We start from the raw sequence: 23,616 nt of genomic DNA, 5'->3' as shown, positions 1-23,616 counted from the left end.
AGGGCCTGGCTCCAGGAGAGCCCCCCCCCCCCCACCAACTGCAGCAATCGCTAAGTGGCTTGGGAACACGGACCTCTGTCCTTGGGTTCATTCCCGGCAATACCTGGTTTGACAGAAAGCTGGCTTTGCTGTATTGATGCCTAGGACTGAGAAGTCTGGAGAAAAAGAATCAACAGGGGCATTTGGGTGGTGGGGAGGGGACGGCCTTTGCCTTTTCATCCCTAAATCACCAGATGATTTTTTTTTCAGGTCCTTTATTTTTTAAAATTAACATAAGTCACAAAAGGAAAGACACTCTTAACGCCAAGCTGCCTGGGACTGACTGTCTCTGTAAGAGTAAGGAATTTACAATCATTGCATATTGATCCAAAACATGTGTTTGACATAATTAGGCTAAGCGTGGCCACTTTGTGAGTTCTCAGCTCCTAAAATCCTTAGGTAATACTAATCTCTTCATGTCATTGCTTCTTATCTAAAAACTTGACAGTTATGCCTATTTTTATTTTTTTTAACATTTCTTTATTTTTGAGAGACAGAGAGAGACAGAGCATGAGCAGGGGAGGGGCAGAGAGAGAGGGAGACACAGAATCCAAAGCAGGCTCCAGGCTCCGAGCTGTCAGCACAGAGCCCGACATGGGGCTCAAACCCATGGACCGCGAGATCATGACCTGAGCTGAAGTCGGACGCTCAACCGACTGAGCCACCCAGGTGCCCCGACAGTTATGCCTATTCAAAAAAAAAAAAAAAAAAATCAAACAGTGAAAAAAGAGGAAGAGTAAGACATTCATTAACGACTGGAACTGATCAAAAGAAAAATTACACAATTCATAAAGTATCTTTCTTCTCTGGAACTTCTATTCCTTCCAATGCATTTTGCTGTTAAAAGAGAGAAGGGGGGAGGGATTAGATTCTGTAGCATGCTTTCCACTTCCTTGCTATGGAGGCTCAGGGCCCAGCACTCCTGAGTGTATTCAAGGGGAATTCAAGATGGCGCTAGAGACTGGAACAACTATACAAAATGGTCAGCGTCTCGGACAAAGAAGTGAGAGATACCTGCAGGGGGAAGGGGAGGTGGCCCCAGAAAGGAAGCTCAAGTCTCAAAAAAGAAAGGGCCAGAAGGGCCCTGAGGCAAAGCTGCAGCCAGGAAAGAGACAGGGTACAAGCGAGGGAGCCACCGGAATCAGTAAAGCAGGAGACAGGCCTCAGCTACAGTCATCCATTCATCTGTTCAATAGCATGTAGGCATCCATTAAGTATTGGGGGTTACAAAGATGAATAAGGTGTAGCCTCAATGGAAGGGAGGGAGGAAGGAAGGAAGGAAGGAAGGAAGGACGGAAAGAAGGAAGGAAGGGAGGAAGGAAAGAAGGGAGGAGGAAGAAAGGAAGGAAAGAAGGGAGGAGGGAAGGGAGGAAGGAGGGGGGAAAGAAAGAAAGGAAGGAAGAAAGGGAGGAAGGAAGGGGGAAGGAAGGAAGGAAGGAAGAAATCACAAACTGTAGAGAAACCGGAAGGGACTAGAATACAGTATGATAAATGTAATTCCAGGAAGTCATCTGGTGCAGGAGACCCCGAGGACAAGGTGGGGGTGGGGTGCTGTAGCAGGGCATCGGGGGCTTGGGAATGGAGGTCTGAGCCAGACTGGGGGCCCATGGAAATAATCAGCCATGTGACTCTTCTGTGCAATGTGGAGGCAGAGAGGATCGGGGGACACAGACATGGACCACACCACGGGGCAGAGGGCCCCATTCCTTGTGTCCCGCTCCACTCCTGCCCCCACCAGTGTTAACAATTCTGGTGACATGTGGAGGTGACCTTGAGGGAACAAGATGAAGCCATCATGAAGACACTGTCCACACTGGGCCAGCGAAGGGACAGAGCCAGGAAACTTCAGAGGGAGACAGCAGAAAGCAGTGACTGGGTGGCGGAGGGCAGGGAGGAGGTCCGAGAGGATTCTGTTTCAGATAACCAGGAAGATGTTATTCGGATTAATCTGTTATTCAGATTCTGGATAACCAGGAAGATGAGTTGGTTACAGGAGAAAGACCAGTCCCGAAGGGAAGAACTGTGCTTCGGGCATGTGACAGGATACACAGACGCAGGCGTCTAGCATGCTGTTGGTTAAGACACAGTCTATAAACACTGTAGAGGTGCAGTGTGGACATGGAGGGCAGAATGCTCCCCAGACAGATAGGCATCAAAGTGCCGGGGGTTCCTGGGATCACCCAGGAAAGAGAAGACAGTGCATAGAGGAAGAGCTGAGGCCGGAGTCCTGGGGAACACCACCATTCAGGGTGCAGGAAGAAGAAGAGAGACCCATGCAGAAGAGAGAGAAGTCTTGGCTGAAAGGAGAGCCAGGAAAGAGGCACTAAATGCAGCCACGAAGTCCAGTGGGCACAGGGAAGGCCAGGGGGCTGGAGGCCCCAAGAGGCGGAGAGAGAGCAGGGCAGAGCCAATGGAAAGAGGAGGCAGCAGTACAGACCCCACTTCTTTCAAGCCAAGTGGGAAGAGAACCCAAGAGAGTAAACAGGGGATGGGGAGGAGCGAGGGGTGGAAACCATTGCTCTGTAGACCCTCTGAATTCTCAGAAATTCGCCTGCTCGCTAACATTCCTTTGTAACCCCCAGATCAATACTCCTGGGGGTTTTGCATTCATTCCAGGAGATGCTCAGGGAGTCTCCCAACATGGGTGCTGTTGGCCATGTAAGACGACGCTCTGCCCCCTTATTGCGGCTCAGACTGTCAACAAGTGTCCTTCTCGCAGTTTATTCGGTGCCACATTTTTGGCATTTTTGTGCTTCCTGGTGGTGATTTTGCGGCCCCCACACGTGGAGCCCAAGTGCTGTCTAGCGCTGCTAAGCACGGGCTGTGACGCGCCTCGGGGAGATACGCTTGTGTCAGAGAAACGCGGTTCAGGCGCGAGTGGCAGTGCCGCTGGCCGTGAGTTCTACGTGGATCAATGGTATGGTAAATAAGGTGTCTTTAAACAGAAACACCCATACATCAAGGTCGTGCACTGACTGGTTGATGAAAGGTGACCAGAGGCTCACAGGAGCCTCACCCTGTACTTCCCACAGGAGCAATGGTTGAGTATCCACTAAATCAGTGTTGGCATCGACTCTACAGATCATAACTACGATGCTAATGAGAACCGACTGTACTTGGTGGAGTAATCGTCACATGCATGCCATGGATGAGCGTCAGGGCAGACAGAGTACAAGTAGACACAGCCCGCACATAGCCAGGTTGCCAGCTCCCAAGCACCTGCTGGTCCTTTCCATCTCCGATGGAGTCTGGTTCCCCCAGGAGGTGGGAGCCATGGGAGATCATGAGAAGTTGTCACCCACGGGTCTCACACCCGAATATGGAAATCGCTCAGCCACTCACTTAGGGGCCCGTGTTGTAGGGTCACCCCTCCCACCTGGCTGATGACACATAGGTATGTGTTAACACTTCCAGTCAACTAGTCTACCTTCGGGCCGGCTACCTACCTAGCTTCACCCCACACCTGACACATGTATCTTAAATAAATAATCCTCGGGGCTTTGCCCTTTCTTAAACATGGAGGTATTGGCATGAAGTACAGTATCACAGGCGGGAAAAGAGAGACACCCAGACATCAACAGTGAAAACCCCAATCTCAACACCCCCTCTGAGAGCAAGACTCTCCGATGCCTCCGCTTCCTCATCTACAAAACACAGACAATAATGGCAAAGCTTCATAGGAGTTGTTGCAAGATTTATAAAAGGCAATGCACATAAAGGGTCCAAACACAGACGCAGGCACCCTTGGGAGTTGAGTACTTGTTGGGCAAACTGATATAATCCTGAGACTAATTCTTTCCACCATGCAGCTATCCCCAACAGGCCTCACTGGCAATGGCCTCCTCTGCTGCTCTTGGACATAGAACTCCAGGGGTCCGCACAAATCGACGCGGCAACGTAAAGGAAAAGGCCTCGCTCACACTGCTGCGGTCTGGTGTGGTTTGTGACCATCTGGCCACTGCATAATTAAGGAGTGTGGACTATTTAGCTCTAAGGATCAAGCAAGGGTTAGACACTCAGAAAGATCCCTTCCAGTGTGAGGGTTGGAGCCTCATTTTCATGGCCCCTATACTAGAGGGGCAAATAAGACAAAAATTCCAAAGCTCTTGTCTAAATATCACCTTTCACGATCTACTCCTGTGTACGCAATGATTTTCTAGCAACCTGAAAGAATCCTAGAACAGTGTTTATTGAATTACAAAAACACTTCCTCAGCCCCTGCTTTGTTCCAGGAGCTGAACCAGGGTCTGAGGGCTCCAAGCTACTGGAACCGAAGCCTCCGCCTTCAAGGAGCTCCCCACTGGAAGAACGTCACTCACAGCTTGCAAACAGTTGTCCTGATTTGGGTCACGCGTGTGTGTTTTCCTTCCTTCCAACCTGATTGAACCTTTATTATGGTCTAGACATCGTCCTTAACTTTATGGTAGGAACTAAAATAATTAATAAGAATGACAAGGCCATGCATCCCCAAGGAGTTCCCGGTCCAACAGGCACAAAAACAAATACAAAACTAATAATAATGATTTCCTTTGAAGGAAGTGAGCCGAGAAGTTAAGAGAGTGGAACATTGTCTCACAGCTCGTGGTGACAGAGCAGGCTGGGAGCCAGGTCTGCTGGTTCCAGACCCTGTGCTGGCCTTCCCGGGCTCATTTTGTGATTCCTGGAAATTCAGAGCGCAGTGGGGAAATCTAAAGGTCATGGGAGGGCAGGGACATAACTGGGACTTAACTCAAAGTCAGTGTCCAGGTGAGGACGGCCGCATTGAACCTTTCGTCTGCACGGCCTTTAATTTTTTTTTTTTTAACGTTTATTTATTTTTGAGAGACAGACAGACAGACAGAGCGTGAGCAGGGGAGGGGCAGAGAGAGAGGGAGCCACAGAACCCGAAGCAGGCTCCAGGCTCCGAGCTGTCGGCACAGAGTCCAACACGGGGCTCGAACTCACAAACTGTGAGATCATGACCTGAGCTGAAGTCGGGCGCTTAACCGACTGAGCCACCCAGCCGCCCCTCCACTGCCTTTAAAGAGACATTTGTTAAGCAATCAATTTTGTTATGGAAATCAAATCAAGAATTTGTATTGCAATACGTGTGTGCGTATATGCCCAATATAATCCTATTATTAATAGATGAAATACAGCCAGTTCATTGAGCATTGTATTTTTCCCCAAGGATGCTCTATAAAGCAAAAGGAAATGATTTAAATTTATAAAAAAAAAAAAAAAAAAAGGAATATGATGAGTCCATTTCTTCGTAATGAGTAGTTTCCTGATCTCCATACGAAGCTGGTGTTTATTTTTAGGAGGCACGCGGATTAAAAAGAAAACCTACTGTTTGCATCTTTCATCCAATACGGCCTCACTGGTAAATTTTCCTTCTATTTTAGTAAAATGCCAGTTGACTTCCTTCAAACTCCGGCGGTTAAAAATTAATTATACGAGGCTTAAGTGATTTTTTAAAAAATAACTATTTCAGGGACCGAACGTGGAAGATTCCATCACCCACTCAAAACTACTTGCTGAACGCTTGCCGCGTGCCAGGCTCCGTGCTGGGCAGTCGGATGTTAGCAAGTGAAGTCCCTGCGCCCTGCGCCCGGGGGTCCCGTGCAACGTGATGCGGCAGAGAGGGGACGGACGAGTGCGGAGGCCCCGTGATGAGGACCGTCCTAAAGGGATCAGAGGAGACCGCCCATGGGAAGACTGGACGCCCAGCTGAGGCCTGACCAGTGAGGGGAGAGCAGCGAGGGGGCTATTCCCTGCAGGGGTCACAGCAGGGCGAGCCGGGCGGATGTCAGTACTGCTGGAGCTTCGGGGTGAGGCCTACTTGGAGAAGTGGGCAGGGGCCAGGTCACCAAGGCCTTTGTGGGCCACGCTGAGGAGTTTGGACTTTATCCTGAAGGGTTGCAGTGCTGTGTAAACTGAAGCCTGTGAGAGCTCAAGCTTTGTTATTAACTTGTGTTTCTGTGCAAAAGTGGATGTGCAGGGAATCGATGTCTGTAATCGCATCTGAGGATTCCTTCTAGGTGTCCACTTCCTGATATCCCCTTACTACTTGGGAGCCTTTAACAAGACTTAGCTACAAATGCCCTAGCAACTGGGAATCTATATACTCGTGAGAGTCGGTGACACTCAGGGCTGGTTTGGTGAAGCAGGGCTCAGTGTGCAGCTCCCCACAGCACTGGGGGCCAATGGGCTTTTCTTCCTTTTGGCTTAGTGCCTGTCTTTTGCACACCTCTGCTTTATCCCGTAAGTGAAGCGAGAATTAGGGTGGTTACGTGGAAAGGATCAGAGACCCCCCTGTGTTTCAAGAGAAGCCTGAGGACAGCGTGCAAGGTGGACAGCATAAGATCAGGACCGGAGGCAGGAAAGCATGCCCCGGTCGGTGGTGATGGCGAGCAAGTGATCGGCCAATACCAGAGAAAACGTGCGGCCCAACTCAGTAAGACTGGACCCCTGTGGATGTTGGGAGAAGAGAAAGGGTAAAGAGTCAATGGTGCTCTAAAATTTTGAGCTTGAGAAAATTAGGTGGATGGCGATGCCCTCAATTAAGGCAGGGAGCTGACGAGGAGGCTGGGTGGGACCCGAGAGGTCACAGGTAACCATAGCAACTGCATCCAGTGGGCCTGCATCTCGGGATAGAGCGTGGTAAGAGACGTGTGCTTGGAAGTAACTGCAGATCATTGATGAGGGCGGGCAAGTGGAAGAGACCGCGGAGCAATCTGCAGAAGGAAGAGACAGCGGGCTAAGAAGGTAATACAAATCGTCACCGGTTTTTAAATTACCGATCGAGGAGAGGCAGGCAGATCTGATTTCACGGATCCGAGGGCTGAAGATCCAGGGTGTGAGGGGCAGAAGGCGAATGAGAGGTGAGAAGACTAGGGCAGCGGCCGAAGGCCACAGTGGAGTCGAGAAGCTCGGCGGACGGGGGTGGGGGGGCAGTCGCTGCAAGGGGGATGCGTCAAAGGAGCGGCTGTTCTGTCTGTCTGTTCGCTCTTCAACACGTGATGACACCAGTGGTGACAAATACAAGAGCCCCAGGAGAAAGCTCGAGGTGCACGGGATGGAAGAGGCGACGGAGGGGCAGAGCCTGGGAGGAGACGAGGGGGTGGGAAGGCGAGCACAGGAGCCGAGCGGCCGAGCAGGACATCTGGGGGCCGCGGCGTCCGTCCAGGCGCTCACTCCAAGCGGCTTCCTTTTCTAAATACGCATGTTTTTAGCCGTGTCCCCTTACCTCGAGGCTGTTACTCAAAGCCAGCGTTTGTCCTTGTTCTGTGCCCCTTGTACGGGTACCCTCGATTCCCGGGAGGAAAGATCCTTCTCAGGCTCTCTGCAGACGGAAGGACGGATAGGCTCTGTCATTCACACCGACATCTGAGATGACATGGGCCCCGTGACAATAAGTAGTCGGAAGGGTCGTGACCGGCACAAGCAAACCCACACTGCCGAGGGATGCCGAGACAGGACAGCTCCATCTGCCCTCCCCGGCTGTCCCTCCCCCTCCCCTGCGAGACATCACAGCTGAACCCGTGTGTGTTTCTCTCCACGTGTGACCTGTCCCGGCCACTACTGTAAGCCTCAAAGGCAGGCACTGTCACATTTGTCTTTCAGGCCTCCGTGAGATCTGCCCAGTGCTTGTCACACACATTTGGTGAAATAAATTAAATTGTCGTCTTCAAAGAAATCTCGGAGACGGATGTTCAACCGCATCCGTGATGTTCCCAGGGCCCAACACGTTTTTAAAATGCAACTCTGGAATTATCTTCTGAGCCATATAAGAAGGCTCAGTCACGTTAATTTAGACGTAAAATAGTTTTGGTCCCAAATGGCATTTTCCCACTGTAGTAGCCAGCCTCCTCCAAGATGGCCTCCTGGAATTCACACTTGGGTATTCCCCTCCTACACTGGACCAGAGTTGGTCAGTGTGACTAAGAAAATACAAAGAAGTAAGTGATATACAACTTCCAAAATTAGGTAACAAAAGACCGTGTCTTCTGTCTCAGGTGCTCTGCAGCTTACTCATTCTCTTCCTGTCTCTCTCTCTGTCTCTCTGTCTCTCTCTCATCATTGTCTCTGGGGGAAGCCAGCTGTCATGTTTTGAGGACATTCAGACAGCCTGATGGAAAAGCCCACAGTGGGAGAAACTAAAGCCCTCAGTCCAAGAGCCCATGAAGCGTCAAGGCTTTTTACAACCACGTCAGTGACCTTGGAAGCGGATCCTTCAGACCCAGTCAAGCCTTCAAATGAGATCACAGCCCCAGACAATACCTTATCTGCAGCCTTGTTACAGACTGTGTCAGAACCAGCCGGCTAAGCTGCCTCTGGGTTCCTGACCCTCAGAAATTGTGATATAACAAACATTTGTGGCTTTAAGCTGCTAAATTTGCGGGTAATTTGACACACAGCAATCTATAACTAATGTACCCAAGTTGGTTATTACTCTGATTAATCACATGTATTTTGGCCATTTCCAAAACCAAATCCAAGGACACCCATTTTCTACCACTACACCAGCTTGAAAGGATGGGCCATAGATTCTGAAGGCAATTCCAAAAAAGAAGTGTTCAAAAAAACGTCCTCAGCAATGGTCGCACTGTGCAAATAATTGTATGTTCTCCCAGACAACGCAGAGGGTGTCTAAAACTTTTTGTTTGAAATCAAGCCTCGGATTGTAAGCCCCGGCACTTCAGATAAATTTCAGTATGCCTAGTGAGGATCAAACACCGGCCTCAATACAATATTATTATCTGTCTTATTCCTTTTAATGAAGAAATCCAAAATAAAGTGAATTTCACAGCTCGTCCAGAAAATAGCACTGGCAAAAACAGAAGCTTTAGAGTCTGACAGATCTGTATCAAGTCCTACATTGGCAATGTAGCCTTGGACAAACTCCAGAAACTCACTAAGCCTCCGTTTGCCCATCTACAAAATGGGAAGGAACACAGTGCGGCCTCCCAGGATGGTTGTGAAAGACAAAGCCGTGTCAACCGATTAGCACTTTTGCATATGCATTTTGCATTTTGCATCTGCGATTAACACCACGAATTATCATTTATCTCATCTATAAAAGCAGGTAAAACAACACCTGCTTCCCAGAGCTATTAAGAAGACTAAACGAGGAAAATGATCCGTAGAAAGAGAGGAACTGTGGTCTTGTTAACTCCATCCGCGGGCCCCAAAACACCTTTGAAAGCGGATGGCAAAGAGGTGGTTCGAGAGAGTTCACGCTTTTTCAGAAAATGCCCCAAAGTGGGGCAGGAGGGAAGGTCGACGCTGACGTCCTGAGCCAGCTGTGACATTTCGATTCCTGCTAACATTTAAGTAAGTTTCCATGCCTCACGTTTTACCTTTTCAGTGATTCGCAAAGCAAGCTTGTGCAGTGCTGCTCTTTTCGTTTGCGCTTGAAATATTTTGTATTTCGGGGGTTAATCTACTGTGAAATGGTGCCAGCAGAGTCGAGCTCGATCCAAAAAGAATCTGCTGGTGCTGCGTGGAAAAAAGTAGGACCACTTACCGAGCGACCGTTCACTGCGTTCGCTTCTGGACTTGTCAGGACTGAGACCTGTAATACAGGAATGGTCGTCAGGCAAGGCCCCTTTCTCCATTTCCAGAATGTTCTGTGCTTTCATTATTGATGCCCCAAATATGCCTCCTTTTAAGCAAGACACAGTGGAGGATCAGCAAACAGTTTTGTAGCTATCAGCACCGGGAAAAAGGCTCAGGGAGATAAAAATGGCCCCTAACCCTTTGAACCCTAACCAAGGAAAGAAAGGAGGGCCCTCCCTCCCCCAACCGAGACTCTTAAAGGGATGGTTGGTTCTCATCACGTGGCTTCAGGATGACAGAATTCGCTCTCGATCAATTAGATGAGCTTTAGTCCAGACCCTCCAGCCACACATTGTGGCACACCTGGGTCCTGTAACTCGGCCTGCGCACCCAGGAGGAAATAAGCCTGTTCAAGTTGGGGGAGCCTCTCGAGGTGTAAACTCACATCTGCTCTGTTTGTTTGACACCTCAGATGGAATCATATATGGAAAATCTCTGTATAAATATAAAGAGATACCTAAATGAAAAGTTGTATCATTGTCGTCTACTGGTAAGAAAGGAACAAACAAACAAAAAAAAATGCTCATCTTCTGGAAACACTATAATTGTTCAAAGGCATGTATAGTGTTTCCAGTGTTAAATGACTCACTAACAGGGGTGCCTGGGTGGCGCAGTCGGTTAAGCGTCCGACTTCAGCCAGGTCACGATCTCGCGGTCCGGGAGTTCGAGCCCCGCGTCAGGCTCTGGGCTGATGGCTCGGAGCCTGGAGCCTGTTTCTGATTCTGTGTCTCCCTCTCTCTCTGCCCCTCCCCCGTTCATGCTCTGTCTCTCTCTGTCCCAAAAATAAATAAAAACGTTGAAAAAAAAAATGACTCACTAACAGAGAACTACAATATAAAGTTGTTTCAAGAAAAAACACATTAAAAAGAACAGATCTCAACTTACCAGGTAGGTACATATTTCTCCATGTAGAGGATCCCAATATGTCCCCAAAACCCATCTAAGTCAATTTCGGCATCAGGATAGATCAGCACGTGAAAGAGGGGAAAAAAAGACATTGTAAAAAATGCAAATATTATCAGGAAGATTCTTAGGTATTACGTAATTCATTTTTAATGAAATAAGGCAATATATTGTATTAAATAACTTTATGTGGTGTCAAACATGTGTGTCTAGGAAAGCACATGGGGAAGAACAAATCACACGATGTTTAAATCGCCTGAAAAGCTTTCCACTGGACTCAGAACGTGCTCCCAAATGTGGGGGACCAGAAATATGGCACCTTTCCTATGAACTTGCAAACAGACTGCATTTAGATCAGATGTGGGGGTTTTCTGGGTATGAAGTTCCCCTAATGTGTTCAGTTAGGGAAAGGCTTGCACAAATAGATTCCATGAAGCCACTGAATAACATACGTCCACACAAAGACTTGCGCACGAATACTCGTAGCATCATCGTTCATTACAGCGGAAATAACCCAAGTGTTGATCGAGTATCGAATGGGTAATCAAAGGTAGTATACCCGTACAATAGAATCTTAATACTAGAAAGGAACCAAGTACCAATACATCCTACAGCAGGTAGGAACCTCCAGAACACGATGCTTAGTGAGATAAGCCAGTTACAAAAGGACACGTGTTGTATAATTCCATTTGTATGAAATGGCCAGAATAGGCAAATCTGCAGACCCAGAAGGCAGATGAGGGGTTGTTGGGGGCTGGGGGAACGGGGAGCACAGAAACGGCTGCTAACGGGGATGAGATTTCTTTTTGAGTTGATGCGAATGTTCTGGATTTAGATAGTGGAGGCTATATTCAGTCTATATTCATATACTGAAAGCCACCCAATTGGACACATTAAAAGGGTGAGTTGTATGCTATGTGGATTATAACTCAGTAAAGGTGTTATTAAAAGAAAAGGAAGGGGGCTCCAGGGTGGCTCAGTCAGTTAAGCATCCGACTTCGGCTCAGGTCATGATCTCACGGTCCGGGAGTTCGAGCCCCGCGTCGGGCTCTGTGCGGACAGCTCGGAGCCTGGAGCCTGCTTTGGATTCTGTGTCTCCCTCTCTCTCTGACCCTCCCCCGTTCATGCTCTGTCTCTCTCTGTCTCAAAAATAAACATTAAAAAAAAAAAAAGAAAAGGGAGGGGACCTGGGTGGCTCAGTCAGTTAAGCGTCCGACTTTTGATTTCAGCTCACGTCATTGTCTCTGGTTCACGGAATTAAGTACCAAGTGCTATGAGCACAGAGCCTGTTTGGGATTCTCTCTCTCCACCCCCCCTCTCTCTCTGCTCCTTCCCGACTTGTGCACGCTCTCTCTCTGTCTCTCTCTCAAAATAAATAAATAAACTTGAAAAAAGGCCTGGGGCACACATGACCTAAGCCAGGCCAAAGGGAGTCATGCCAAGAGGCATGTCCAGTGGAGCTAGAGAGAAATGCTCCGTCTTCCTCCTAAGTTAGAGCATCTGAATCTGGAGCAGCTTGTGGCCTTGCTGAAAGGGAAAAGCTCATCTACAGTAGGAGAGGGAAGCAGGGAAGGGAAAGGAAGGGGATGGGGCTTGGGGGAGAGCAGGGAGGGAAGGGAGGGAGAAGTTGGCCCAGGTGGCATCGAAGACTCCCAAATGAACGGGTCCATGAGGTCAACTCCTCCCCTTCCTTTCTGGGAATGTGATCCAGGGACTTACCCACTTTGGCTTCGGCGACTTGTAGTTCAAGTTCTATCATTTGCGACGGAACACAGTCGCCTCTCATCCCCTGAGCTCAGAATTCCATTCTGGTTATTCTTCCTCAGTTTCTCCCTTTGGACTGTTTCTGGGTCTCCTGGCTGAAGCCTTAGGCAAATCTCATCCCACCTACTCCGCATCAGGATTTGCCTGAAGTCAAGTTCCCCCATCAACCTACAGGCATGAGTGCCGCGCTCTGGACGGTGACTAAACCATTAAGTGGTTGACTGTGCACTCGTGTGCACATAGAACCCTCCGTCCTCTCTAGATTTCTCTTTCCAAATCAACCAGAAATCATAAAAACTACCTATAATTCAAATATACATTTGACTAAGGACAGCAGAATGTTAGCAAATTGAGACATTTATTCCCTCATATGTCCTTACAGCTTTTATACTTCTTTTTTTTTTTTTTTTTTAAATTTTTTTTTTTTCAACGTTTATTTATTTTTGGGACAGAGAGAGACAGAGCATGAACGGGGGAGGGGCAGAGAGAGAGGGAGACACAGAATCGGAAACAGGCTCCAGGCTCTGAGCCATCAGCCCAGAGCCCGACGCGGGGCTCGAACTCATGGACCGTGAGATCGTGACCTGGCTGAAGTCGGAGGCTTAACCGACTGCGCCACCCAGGCGCCCCAGCTTTTATACTTCTTAAAATCACGTAAGGGAAAACTCCAAACCTTCTACTATTGACACTTTCTCTCATCATATCCTTGTGAGATATCTTCCCTTTGATCTAAGTCCTTAGTCTTCATATTTTGGATTTTTCAGTCTTATTCTCCATGGCTTAACCCTTTCTTCACATTATATTCCTTTCCCCGGAAATTTTTCTATAACCTACATATGTTTTTCAAACGATCTTCATTTTCATCACTCCGGGATTTTTTTTTTTTTTTTTGGTTTTATTTCTTCTATTTTCTACTTCCAACAATGATTTCTTTGTTTGATGCCTAAATGCATCCTAGTCTCGTCTCTTTTATGTTTCTTTTTCTTTCCTTAATATGAAATTTATTGTCCAATTGGTTTCCATATCTTTTGTTTCTAATATCACTGCCTATTTCACTGAAAATGGTTAGCAGCTGTTTTCTCTTTTTTTTTTTCTGTTTCATATATGAAATCTACTTCAGAGTTTCCAGGAATTACTTGAAATCTCCATCTGCTTTCTTTCTTCCTTCGAATTACAGAATTCTTGAATTTAAGGAGTTCTTTTTTTTTTAATTTGCCCCTAATTCTTTATGATTTCCTAATCTTTGGAGAACATCCACCTGAGGGTTTATTTCAAAATCTTGCTTCTTTCAGGGGCTCGCCTAACTTAATGTCAGAGTCTTCTTATAAAACTCAGATTGGAAGACAAGCCGACAGTCCACTATGCTACGAAAAAGTTGCAACAGATCTGTGGGTCGTGCGATCAGAATTGACTTACCAAACCAGTGATGGAAGAGGGATTAAATGGAGGGGGGCAGTTACTGAATTCTTTTCAACACGTTAAAGGCCACAGAATGAACTAGAATCCATTTCTCAACACTCACCAGTAACTCCCGGCTCCCGTTAGCATTTCCTGGCACCTGTCCTGTCAGCCCCCTGGTGCCCCCACCTGCTCTCAGCCATCAATAGGCCCGTCGTCATTAGGATGAGGCCAGGGACCCTAGACATGACCCTGGAGGTCCATCCTGCCCTTGTCTCCAGATCAACCGTGTGCCTCTGTGCCCGTATTTTGCTCATCGCGGTCATAATGGTTTGTGTCCCTTCCAACCCACCAGCTTCTCTTGCACTTCACAGAACTCCCTGATGGTCCCCTTGTGCTTGGAATCACTTTTCCTCCTCCCCTCAACACCTGTCCCCTTTGAACTGATGGACATTCTTGATGTGAACGTCAGTTCCCCAGGGAAGCTCTCCCTGCGCCCAGACGATCTTCCGTCCTCTCAACATGTACCCCCAAACGCTTGCCTGGTAGTCAGGATCAACCCTGCTGCCCGGAGCCCCCCTTCCTCATCTACAAACTCCACACGGGTCGGGACTTGCTTGTCTCGCTTCTCACTCTCTCCCCAGCTGTTCCCATATAAGCCACAAAATCCACATGCACAAAATGCTTGTGAAACGCTGTGCTTGGTCCTTGTCGTTTCTGGATTAGCCGGGCCACGGATGTGTGAGTGTGTCAGCTCAAAAACACATCAGACTTTATGTAAGCTTCAGTGGAGTCTGGAAAAGGAAGTCCTTCGTACTTGTCCTAACACCCGGGAAATAGATCTTGGAACCAAATCAATTTCAGCGCAGTTGCGGGGGTGAGGGGCCAGCCTGCCATTCACCAAGCATCTCTCATGGACTAGACGCTGGGCCAGATCTTACTTGTCCACCAATTTACTCAATTCTCTCAGCACTGTCAGATGGCCTTTACTGCCGGCATCTCGCTGGTAAAGAGGTGCCCGATCATGGAGTTAAGTACCCTGGCCTGGACCGCAGAGCTGCTAAATGGTTTTGAACTCTAGTCCAACAAAAATGCCCCTCCCCTTTCCCTCCACTAAACCACAGCGTCAGTGGCCTGCACACTCAGTTCTAAAACTCTAACGATTTGCCAGTTGTTGCTTTAAGCTCTCTGTTTCCAACTCTCTGGGAAACAAAGAGAGAGAAGGAGAGAGAGAGGCTGGAGAAGGAGGGGAGACTCCAGCCAAGTGAGCAAAGCTGTGTTTGCCCCTGCCTGGGGATACTCCAGTGACTCAATCACACGTGTCTGCTTGTCACAGACCCACACAGAGCCTACAGGGCGCTGTCCCGGGGGACCCCAAGGCCCTGGTCCTACCTCTTCGCTGCTGTTAGACTCAGAACTGGACGACCAGTGGCAGCGAACCCACACGTCCCGCACCTGCTCGGCAGACATCCGCACCGTGCTTCTGCAAACAACTGCCGGCTGGAAAAGAAAACAGTGAGCTCCGTGGCCAGCGGCTCCTAGAAAGGGTTAGGACCCATCTCAGAGATCAGGTGATAGCGTAACGCCTGACAGAATGATGCAGACGGAAAGGGGAAATTCACAGAGGCACCTCATGTTCCCAAAACGAAAATCTCCCAGCAGCGAAGCAGACACAACTGAAATACCTAAAGATGTGTTGTCAGGCATGTGGGTATCACGTGTTCCCCTCCCCATGAGCCCTGAGTGAGCTGCCCCGAAGTTTCCCAATGGAACAAAAGGAAGCAGGAAGAACCCAAGGACTGTGTTCTCCTCTCCTTTGGCCTCAAGAGTCTGTTAGGAGCGGACGCTGTGACACTTGGGTTTGAGTCCTTCGCCCAACAGTCACAGAGAAAAGTCTCGTGAAACCGGTCGCGAAACAAAGGATTCCCTTTTCAGAATTTACATCATTGCCAAGCGACAATGATGTCATACTTTACTGTCATAAAGTAACAAACTCATAAAGTAACAAACTCATAAAGTAACAAACTCATAAAGTAACGAACTCATAAAGTAACGAACTCATAAGCTCACAAAACCCTGAAAACTCATACGTCTTTTGGCAAACACCTTGGACAGCAAGAGTTGGCCCGGTGGTGGTGGTCTGCTCGCCCCAGACACCTGCCCATGGGTGGGAACAAGTGTTGGGCCACGTTCTGGCCACCGGGCATGCAAAATGGAACACACTGTGGTTCAGTAGAACCAGAGCCAGGTGACATACTGCACAACAGCCAACTGCAAAATAGTGTGACTCACACCAAGGACACAGTTTTTAGATCAGTTTATAATGGAACTCGAAACACCTCTGGAATTTGCCTTTGGGATTGGCCTCTTTGTGTTCAGTTTGCCTGGAACCATCATTACACCCGGTTCAAAGAGCAGGAAACTGAGGCAGCGGGGGTTAAACAATTTGCCAGGATCACTCAACACCATGGAGTCCAGAGCTCAAGCCCTCAGCCACTGAGCCGCACTGCGCCCCTGCACAGGGAGCACAGCACGGACACAATCAGTGCCTCCCAGTGTGGCCGGATGCCAGAGCGTCCGTGTGGCGGGGCACAGCTCCAGGTCACAGAAGAAGCGAGGCGCTTCCGCAGGTTAATTTCTGGGACACGGCGTTTCCCGCCACACTTACCATGTAGTAGCCCCTTTGGAAGTCACAGGTAGAAGGGTCTTCTCCAGATTCTCTCCTGCATGTTGTCTCCCGAATGCCAAACTCTAGGTCCATGCTCAAGCTATCCTGGTCCAGGACATAGACCTTCACAAAAACAAAGCATCAGTTTGCCATGGGTGAGCTACTGGGGTTTGCAATGCTCCAAATGTTTCTCCCTGCACAGTAAGAAAAAGTTACAGAGTCCTCCATGGTGAGAGCTTTCTGGACTCACGATCTCCCAGTTCCCGGCCCTCAGTCTGAGACAAGAAGAAACGTTTTTTCCAAAGGCACATAATACTTCATTTAAAAAAACGGAGCCAGAACTTAGGCGTTCTTGGCGGGAACTCCAAGGTCAACGTTGCTTACGACGACTTACCTTTATAACTGATCCTCATGGCAGATTCCGTTTTTGCCAATTTGCCTACTTGCTCAAATTTATTTATAACCCCAGAACCAAGGTTCAGGGTCCCTTGGCAGTCATCCTCACGCGTGCGCTGAGGATTTGAGCTGTCCTGCGCCCACGTTCCCAGCGGAGACAAGGCAGCGCTCTGCCTTCTTGTTTCCACTGTCGTGCTGTAGACAAGCGCCCCTTTCCTGCTCTTTTTTGGAGCATGTTTTTCTCATTTTTGTGTTTTTTTTTCCCTTGGTGATTTTGCTGTTTAAAATGGCCCCCCAGATGTAGCCTTACAGTGCTGTCCAGGGCTCTCAAACACAGAAAGCCTGGATGTGCCGTATGGAGAAAACACGCGTGTCCGACAAGGAGCAGTGGTTCAGTAGGTACTAATTTAGTGTGCGTGGTGATTGCGTAGAACGCAACCCCTGCAAATACCGAGAATCAACTGGGTGTATTTTTAAGGGACATTTTCCTAAAAGAATGCGCCATGACTTCTTAATAAGCCCCGAAATAAGAAATTAAGGGGTAACTTCAACTCTGCTGCACAGTATTGTCTAGTCCTGCTTCCTGTTTGATCACTTCTGACCCATAAATGAGGTTGCACAATTGTCAACTCCTTTCCACCAAGGGTGAGATAGTGGGATGAATCTGCAATGTTCTGATGACCCAGAAGTCCCGTGACTTAATGACCACGCACTGTGTGCCCAGCGCCAAAGGCAGAGCAGGGAAGGTTCCACACAGCTTGGATTCCAGTTGGAGTGCCACACAGTAAACACTTTAAAGGAAACTAAGCAAGGTCGTTCTAGACGGTTACGGTGTTATGAGGGAAAAAACAACATGGTGGTGGGGATGGAGAGGAGGAAATACTGGAGACAACGTGCCAGAGAAATCCTCCCAAGGAAGAAATATTTCCCACTGAGGCTCATAGAATGGGAAAGAGCCCGTCGTGTGGGGAAAAAGCAGGGCCAATGTCCTGGGGCAGAACAGAGGTTGTGGCCGAAGCAAAATGAACAAGAGAAGAACTCTACACGATGATGTGTGCGAGATGGGGTGTGTCCAGTAATTGATGGTCCTGTCGCCCATGGGACGGTGTGTAGATTTCATTCTCATTGCAATGGAAAGTTCGCAGAAGGATTTAAGAGCTAAGATGTGAGTCACCACGACCGCTACAAAGAAAACACAAGGTGGGGGGGTGGGAACAAGATGGCAGCGGGGAGGCCGGACGGGAGCTGCCACAGCCCAGTACCCGACCACACACCCAGGCTCCAAAACTCAAGTCCCTTTCAGTCCTTGAGCAATCTTATGGCAAATCAGAGTCAACAACACGTTCAACCGACTTCCCAGTAAGGAGACGGTGGGGAGATGTCTCTCTGAGAGCACAGACCATTCACACGTAGGAAAGAACAGGAACACGTAGAACATTTTGTTTGGAAATAAGCAGCAAACCCCAAGCCCGGGATGGGGCGCCTTCGTGCCTCCTTTTTTTTTTCTTTTTAATTTTTTAAAAATGTTTATTTGGGGCGCCTGGGTGGCGCAGTCGGTTAAGCGTCCGACTTCAGCCAGGTCACGATCTCGCGGTCCGTGAGTTCGAGCCCCGCGTCGGGCTCTGGGCCGATGGCTCAGAGCCTGGAGCCTGTTTCCACTTCTGTGTCTCCCTCTCTCTCTGCCCCTCCCCCGTTCATGCTCTGTCTCTCTCTGTCCCAAAAATAAATAAACGTTGAAAAAAAAATTAAAAATGTTTATTTATTTTTAAGAGAGAGAGAAAGAAAAGAGCGAGGTGGGGAGGGGCAGAGAGAGAGGGAGACACAGAAGCCGAAGCAGGCTCCAGGCTCCGAGCTGTATGCACAGAGCCCGATGCGGGGCTCGAACTCACGGACCGCGAGATCGTGACCTGAGCCGACGTCAGATGCTTAACCCACTGAGCCACCCAGGCGTCCTTTCATGTCCCTTTTAACACTGGGTGAGGCATGCTCATAGAAGTAGAGTTTTCTGGAAAGAAGTAAGACTAAAAATTCAGCCTCCACAATATTTACTACTTCATTTACTCGTAATTTTAAAATAATGGCTAATAAATCGGAGTCTCGTAAACAGAGCTCTCTTCTTCTGGACACCATTGGTGGGACCCTCTCACCGATCACACTTCAGCAGTTTCCCTGAAAGCGACCCAGCGAAAGCCAGCTGGAGACACAAAGGCTGGGTTGAAAAGACAAAAATGTGGGAATTTTGGAGTACAGATGATTTTATTGAACTCTGAGATAAGTTTGCAACCATTTTTTTTTTTTTTGCATCTTTAAGCACCTTTAAGCACTCTGTTCAGAATAAGGAGGAAAGCCTAATGGTTTTGCCTTTCATGTAAACTCAGTTTCAACCATCGAATTTCCTCTCTGTGTTGTTTGAAAAAGGTGGGACGACCTAAATGCCCCACGGTAAGGAATCAACTAGAGGAAATCCAAAATCCAGCATCTTTGCTGAAATAAATTGTAGTACTTCACGACTGACGTTACACTATGCTACTGTGTGTCGTAAAAAAACAAACAAAACATATTTTATTCCAATATATGAAAAAGATCCAAAAAGGCATTCACATGTTCATAGTGGTGGTCTCAGAGGAATGGGCAATAGATAGTAATTTTGGTGTTTTCTTTCTTGTTGTATTTTCTGACTTTGTATAATGAGAATATTTTGGGTTTTTTTATTCCAAACAGAAAATGTTTTATTCCAAACAGAAACAAAAATATATAAACCCATAACAATTCTTTTTGGTGATTATAATGGTTTATTTATGTGTCAACTTGACTGGGCCACAATACCCAGAGTTTTGGTCAAATGGATATTTGGATATTTCCATGAAGGTGTGTTTTGAATGCAATTCACATGTAAATTGGTGAATTTGTGGGGGGCGCCTGGGTGGTTCAGTTGGTTAAGCATCCGACTTCGGCTCAGGTCATGATCTCACAGTTTGTGGGTTCAAGCCCCGCGTCGGGCTCTGTGCGGACAGCCCGGAGCCCGGAGCCTGTGTCGGATTCTGTGTCTCCCTCTCTCTCTGCCCCTCCCCTTCTCGTTCTGTCTCTCTCTCTCTCTTTCTCAAATGTAAATAAACATTTAAAAAGTAAAAAAAAAAAAGTAAATTGGTGAATTTGAGTAAAGCAGATCACCCTCCTTAATGTGGGTGGGCCTCACCCAATCAGTTGAAGGCCTGGATGGAACAAAATTGCCTTTTTCTTGAGCAGGAAGGAAATCTGCCAGCATCCTGCCTTCCGACGTGAACTACAACGTCCACCTGCCAGCCCACCCCCCCACCGCCTGCAGAGTTCGGATCTCTCACACCTCCATCCACATAGTGTAAGTCAATTCTTTAAAGTAAATCTCACTCACTCTCCCTCTCTCTCTCTCCTCCCACATTTCTTTCTCTCTCTCTCTCTCTCTCTACACACACACACACACACTATTGATTCTGCTCTGGAGAAGCCTAACACGGTGATCATTTAGGTTTTTCCAACTAATCCTTACAATTGGACAAAAAGTAAAGATCAGGTACAACTAAGAATAATTTAGAAAGCAAAACAGTGACCAAAAAAAAGAAAGAAAAGAAAAGAAGATGAATGGTAAAAACGGACAGAGAGGGGCACCGACATCAAAGGATCCCAAACTTTCTGTGGCTTTGCCTACGGCTGTCCCAGAACCCAGCCACCCCCATCCTCCCCGCACCCACCCCAGGCTCAGCTGTCCTCCAGCACCACCTGCTGCCTAGGGTCGCTGGTCCAGCCTCCTCCCTGGCACCCCACTCCACCTGGTGGCTGGAGAGACCTTCCCAAGGGCAAAGAGCTGCCTGAGCGTGTGTGCATGTCCCATTGTCCTTAAAACAGGCTTCAGGCTTCTCAAAGTCATGCTCCGGGAACGTCCCCAATCCGGCCCACCTCTCCGACCTCTCTCTCAAGGCCTTTGGTCCTCCAGGTTCCCCCACGGTCTCCCCACGGATGGAGGTTCTTGTCACTGACTGAGGCTTCGCTCACATATGACGGCGGAGGCTTCCACCCCATCTGTCGCTGCCCCAGCGCCAGCCCTAGCCCGCCCACCCCTCCCTCTGCCTGGTCTGTTTCCGCCCCACCCCCCTCTGCAGTGCTCCCCACCCTCCGAAATGACCTTCATTTGTTTATGTCGTTGTCCAACCCAACCTCCTTCTTTCCTACCCTCTGCTCCGTCCCCAATGAGACCTGAGTTCCGTTCTTTTCCCCAGCACAAGGCCCGTGTCCACTGTCCTACCCGGCCCGTGTCCCTGACAGAAGCATCTGAGCAGGTCCCACGTCCACGTCGGAGGTCACTGTCTTCTCCTCTCCCGTCTTTTTTAAACGTGGGCTCAAGTCACGTAGGATCAATTGCCTGGGTTGGGGCGCCTCGTCCTAGCCCATCGCCACAGGCCAGATTTCCATGGTGTCGGGACCCATGTAAGAGGGTCTGCCCCGAGCCCTTGCTCACGTGACAAACCACTAACTTTCTTCTGTGGTATCAGCGGGTTACAGGTAAATTTAAAGCTTATGTCTGTAAGCACCGAGCCCCTGACACCACAAGTACATTTCATTAAATGCGGAAAATGGAAACCAAGGCAGCCGGTGTGCAAAAGGGGAATCCTTTATTCTGATCCTTACTCTTCCAGAAGGACTTCACCTTTCAGCCTGGGCGCTGACCTATCTCCCAGTGTCCCCGAACCACAACGTCGGGGCCAAGTGACCCCCCCCCACCCCGGGCCCTGACAGCCTGCTCCTAGGCTGGGCCCCTAGCTGACACACAGCCCATCATCTTCATGACCTAGGGCCCAACTAGAAAACGTAACTGAGACAATTCAGTTAATTTCCTGGGAATCCGGACGTGAGAAACTGAGCCAGTTTCTGGACAAACGTCAAGAAGGATGTGCTGTATTTGGGAACCAGGGCTAGGAAAGCCACGAGCTGCGTGCTCTCCGTGGCAGGAGAGGGAACAAGCTAAGCATCAGCCAGGGTGATGCCCAGTCCTGGTGGGAGAGGCAAGCGGCAGGCAGAGGGAAAGCAAGGCCCTCCTGCCCCTGTGGGGGCATAGCTGCCGCCTGGACCCCCGGTTGCATCCCCACCCCGGTGCCCTGTGGCCTGGCTGCGGGGAGCTCTCAGTCTTGTGACCTGCCACTCTACAGACCCTCCCCCACCTCCCACCTTAGCACCCACTACCCTGGGGGCACTTCTGTTCCAACCGGGCCCAGGGCCCAGGACCATAAAAGTAGGTCATGAAGTCCCCTGGGGATGGGGGAGGGGCAGGGGACTTGCTGTCCGGGCTTTGAAGCCTCTTTCTGTGTTTCTTTCTTGGCCGATCACAGACTGAGTCATCGGAAGCCCAAGAAAGTTCATGTTTTCCCCATTTCCCGAAGCTAACAGGAAACAGACCATTACCAAATTGACAAAGGAAGGTGGGATTTCTTTGGCTTACAAGCCAGAATTTATTTCCTCTGAGGGCGAGGAGGGGGACCTCCGAAATCGAAAATAAACCTCATTTCTAATAAAGGAGCAGTTCCTCATAGAGAACTGCTCAAGAGGAACCGGGGGGGGGGGGGGGGGGGGGGGGGGGCGGACCATGGACACAGAAGCAGGATACACAAAGGGCAACATCTGGAAAGAGGAAGCCAGGCCAGAGGAGGGAGGGACGGAAGAATCTGGCATCTGAAGTGGCTTTGAGGGTCTTATGACAAGAACGGTAATTAAATGCTTTCTCATCAAAATAAACAAATAAATAAATAAATAATTTTTTTTTTAAAAAGTCTGAAAAGAGGACTAGCTATTATCTTTCTAAACTGGAAAAAATTTTCAAGGGCACCCAACAGACAAAAGGAAAAAAAAAAAACAGAACAGAAAACGGTAGAAAAAGGAATCAAGAAGATGGAATGTGCACTTACCCTTTTTTGTTTTAATGTTTTTTTGATGCTTATTTATTTTTGAGAGAGAGACGCAGAGCGCAAGCGGGGGGAGGGGCGGAGAGAGAGGGAGACACAGACTCGGAAGCATCTCTGGGCTTGAGCTGTCAGCACAGAGCCAGGCGCGGGGCTCAAACCCACGAACCTGCAAGATCATGACCTGAGCCGAAGTCGGCCACTTAATCCACTGAGCCACCCAGGCGCCCCCCCCCCCACCCCTACCCCACGTCCCCCCCCCCCCCCCCCCCCCCCCCCCGCACTTACCCTTTTAATTGAGCCCCTGAAGGCTCGAAACAGGTACGGACTCAAGGACTGGGCGTTGACTTTGGCCACGGACGCGCTGAGGGCTTCCCGTAAGGAGGACGGGTCATAGTCATACACCGGGAAACCTGGACGCGAGTGGACACGGGGGACACAGTGAGACAAGAACCCCAACCCCCCCGCCCCCGCCCCGGGCCAGGACGGCACCTGCAGCATGAAGGGCAGGGGGCCGTGGCGCCGAGTTGCTTACCTGCACAAGACAGGAAGTTCACTGCAAGAACCAGAAGAATCGGCATCTTCGTCACCATCTTCTCCGTTCGGGGGAGAGTAGTTTTAATTCAGAGGCAGCGAGATCGTTTCTCGGCGTTGGACGAAGCGGCCCCTGATCACGTGTGACCTGGCCTGCTCTCTCCGCCTGCCTGCTGCTCCCCCTGCCTCTCTGGCCTGCCTGCTGCGGCTTCGACAGAAACCATTGATCCTGGGGTCAATATTTGCTGCTGGCTTTTCCTATGGAAACGGGCCAGGTTGAGGCTACTTTTGAAGTTTTGCCCTCAGTGGGGGACTTTAGCCCACGGCCAAAGACATCGGGAGGTCCGGGGCCCCCGCGTGTGCTGTTTGTTTTTCCGTCTTAATTTC

The 23,616-nt window shown here is 49.1% G+C and overlaps 1 protein-coding gene across 1 annotated transcript; it reads right to left on the bottom strand.

Moving 5' to 3' along the window:
• Positions 1-236: 236 nt before the first annotated feature.
• Positions 237-23,308, bottom strand: SPP2 (secreted phosphoprotein 2). The gene is made up of 8 exons (XM_086719994.1): positions 23,231-23,308; positions 22,984-23,108; positions 16,373-16,495; positions 15,097-15,204; positions 10,525-10,579; positions 9,548-9,595; positions 7,268-7,363; positions 237-726 (listed from the first exon to the last, which is right to left on the bottom strand). The coding sequence occupies exons 1-7, from the start codon at positions 23,286-23,288 to the stop codon at positions 7,278-7,280; spliced, it is 603 nt and encodes a 200-aa protein (XP_086576120.1). The 5' UTR covers positions 23,289-23,308; the 3' UTR covers positions 237-726; positions 7,268-7,277.
• Positions 23,309-23,616: the final 308 nt, after the last annotated feature.

This window comes from Puma concolor, chromosome C1 (assembly GCF_028749965.1).
Source record: "Puma concolor isolate L17-30 chromosome C1, mPumCon1.1.hap2, whole genome shotgun sequence".
Lineage (NCBI taxonomy): Eukaryota > Metazoa > Chordata > Mammalia > Carnivora > Felidae > Puma > Puma concolor.
The sequence above is the reverse complement of the archived record's forward strand: the minus strand, read 5'-3'. Positions and strand labels throughout refer to the sequence as shown.

Excerpts from the sequence above, each read along its gene's own strand:
- SPP2 (XM_086719994.1), bottom strand. The coding sequence starts at position 23,288 with ATGGTGACGAAGATGCCGATTCTTCTGGTTCTTGCAGTGAACTTCCTG. Across the intron at positions 15,205-16,372 it reads TCCAAAGGGGCTACTACATG|CCGGCAGTTGTTTGCAGAAG; the intron begins GTAAGTGTGGCG and ends TTTCTTTTCCAG. Across the intron at positions 7,364-9,547 it reads ACGCAGTGAACGGTCGCTCG|AGAGCCTGAGAAGGATCTTT; the intron begins GTAAGTGGTCCT and ends TTCCGTCTGCAG.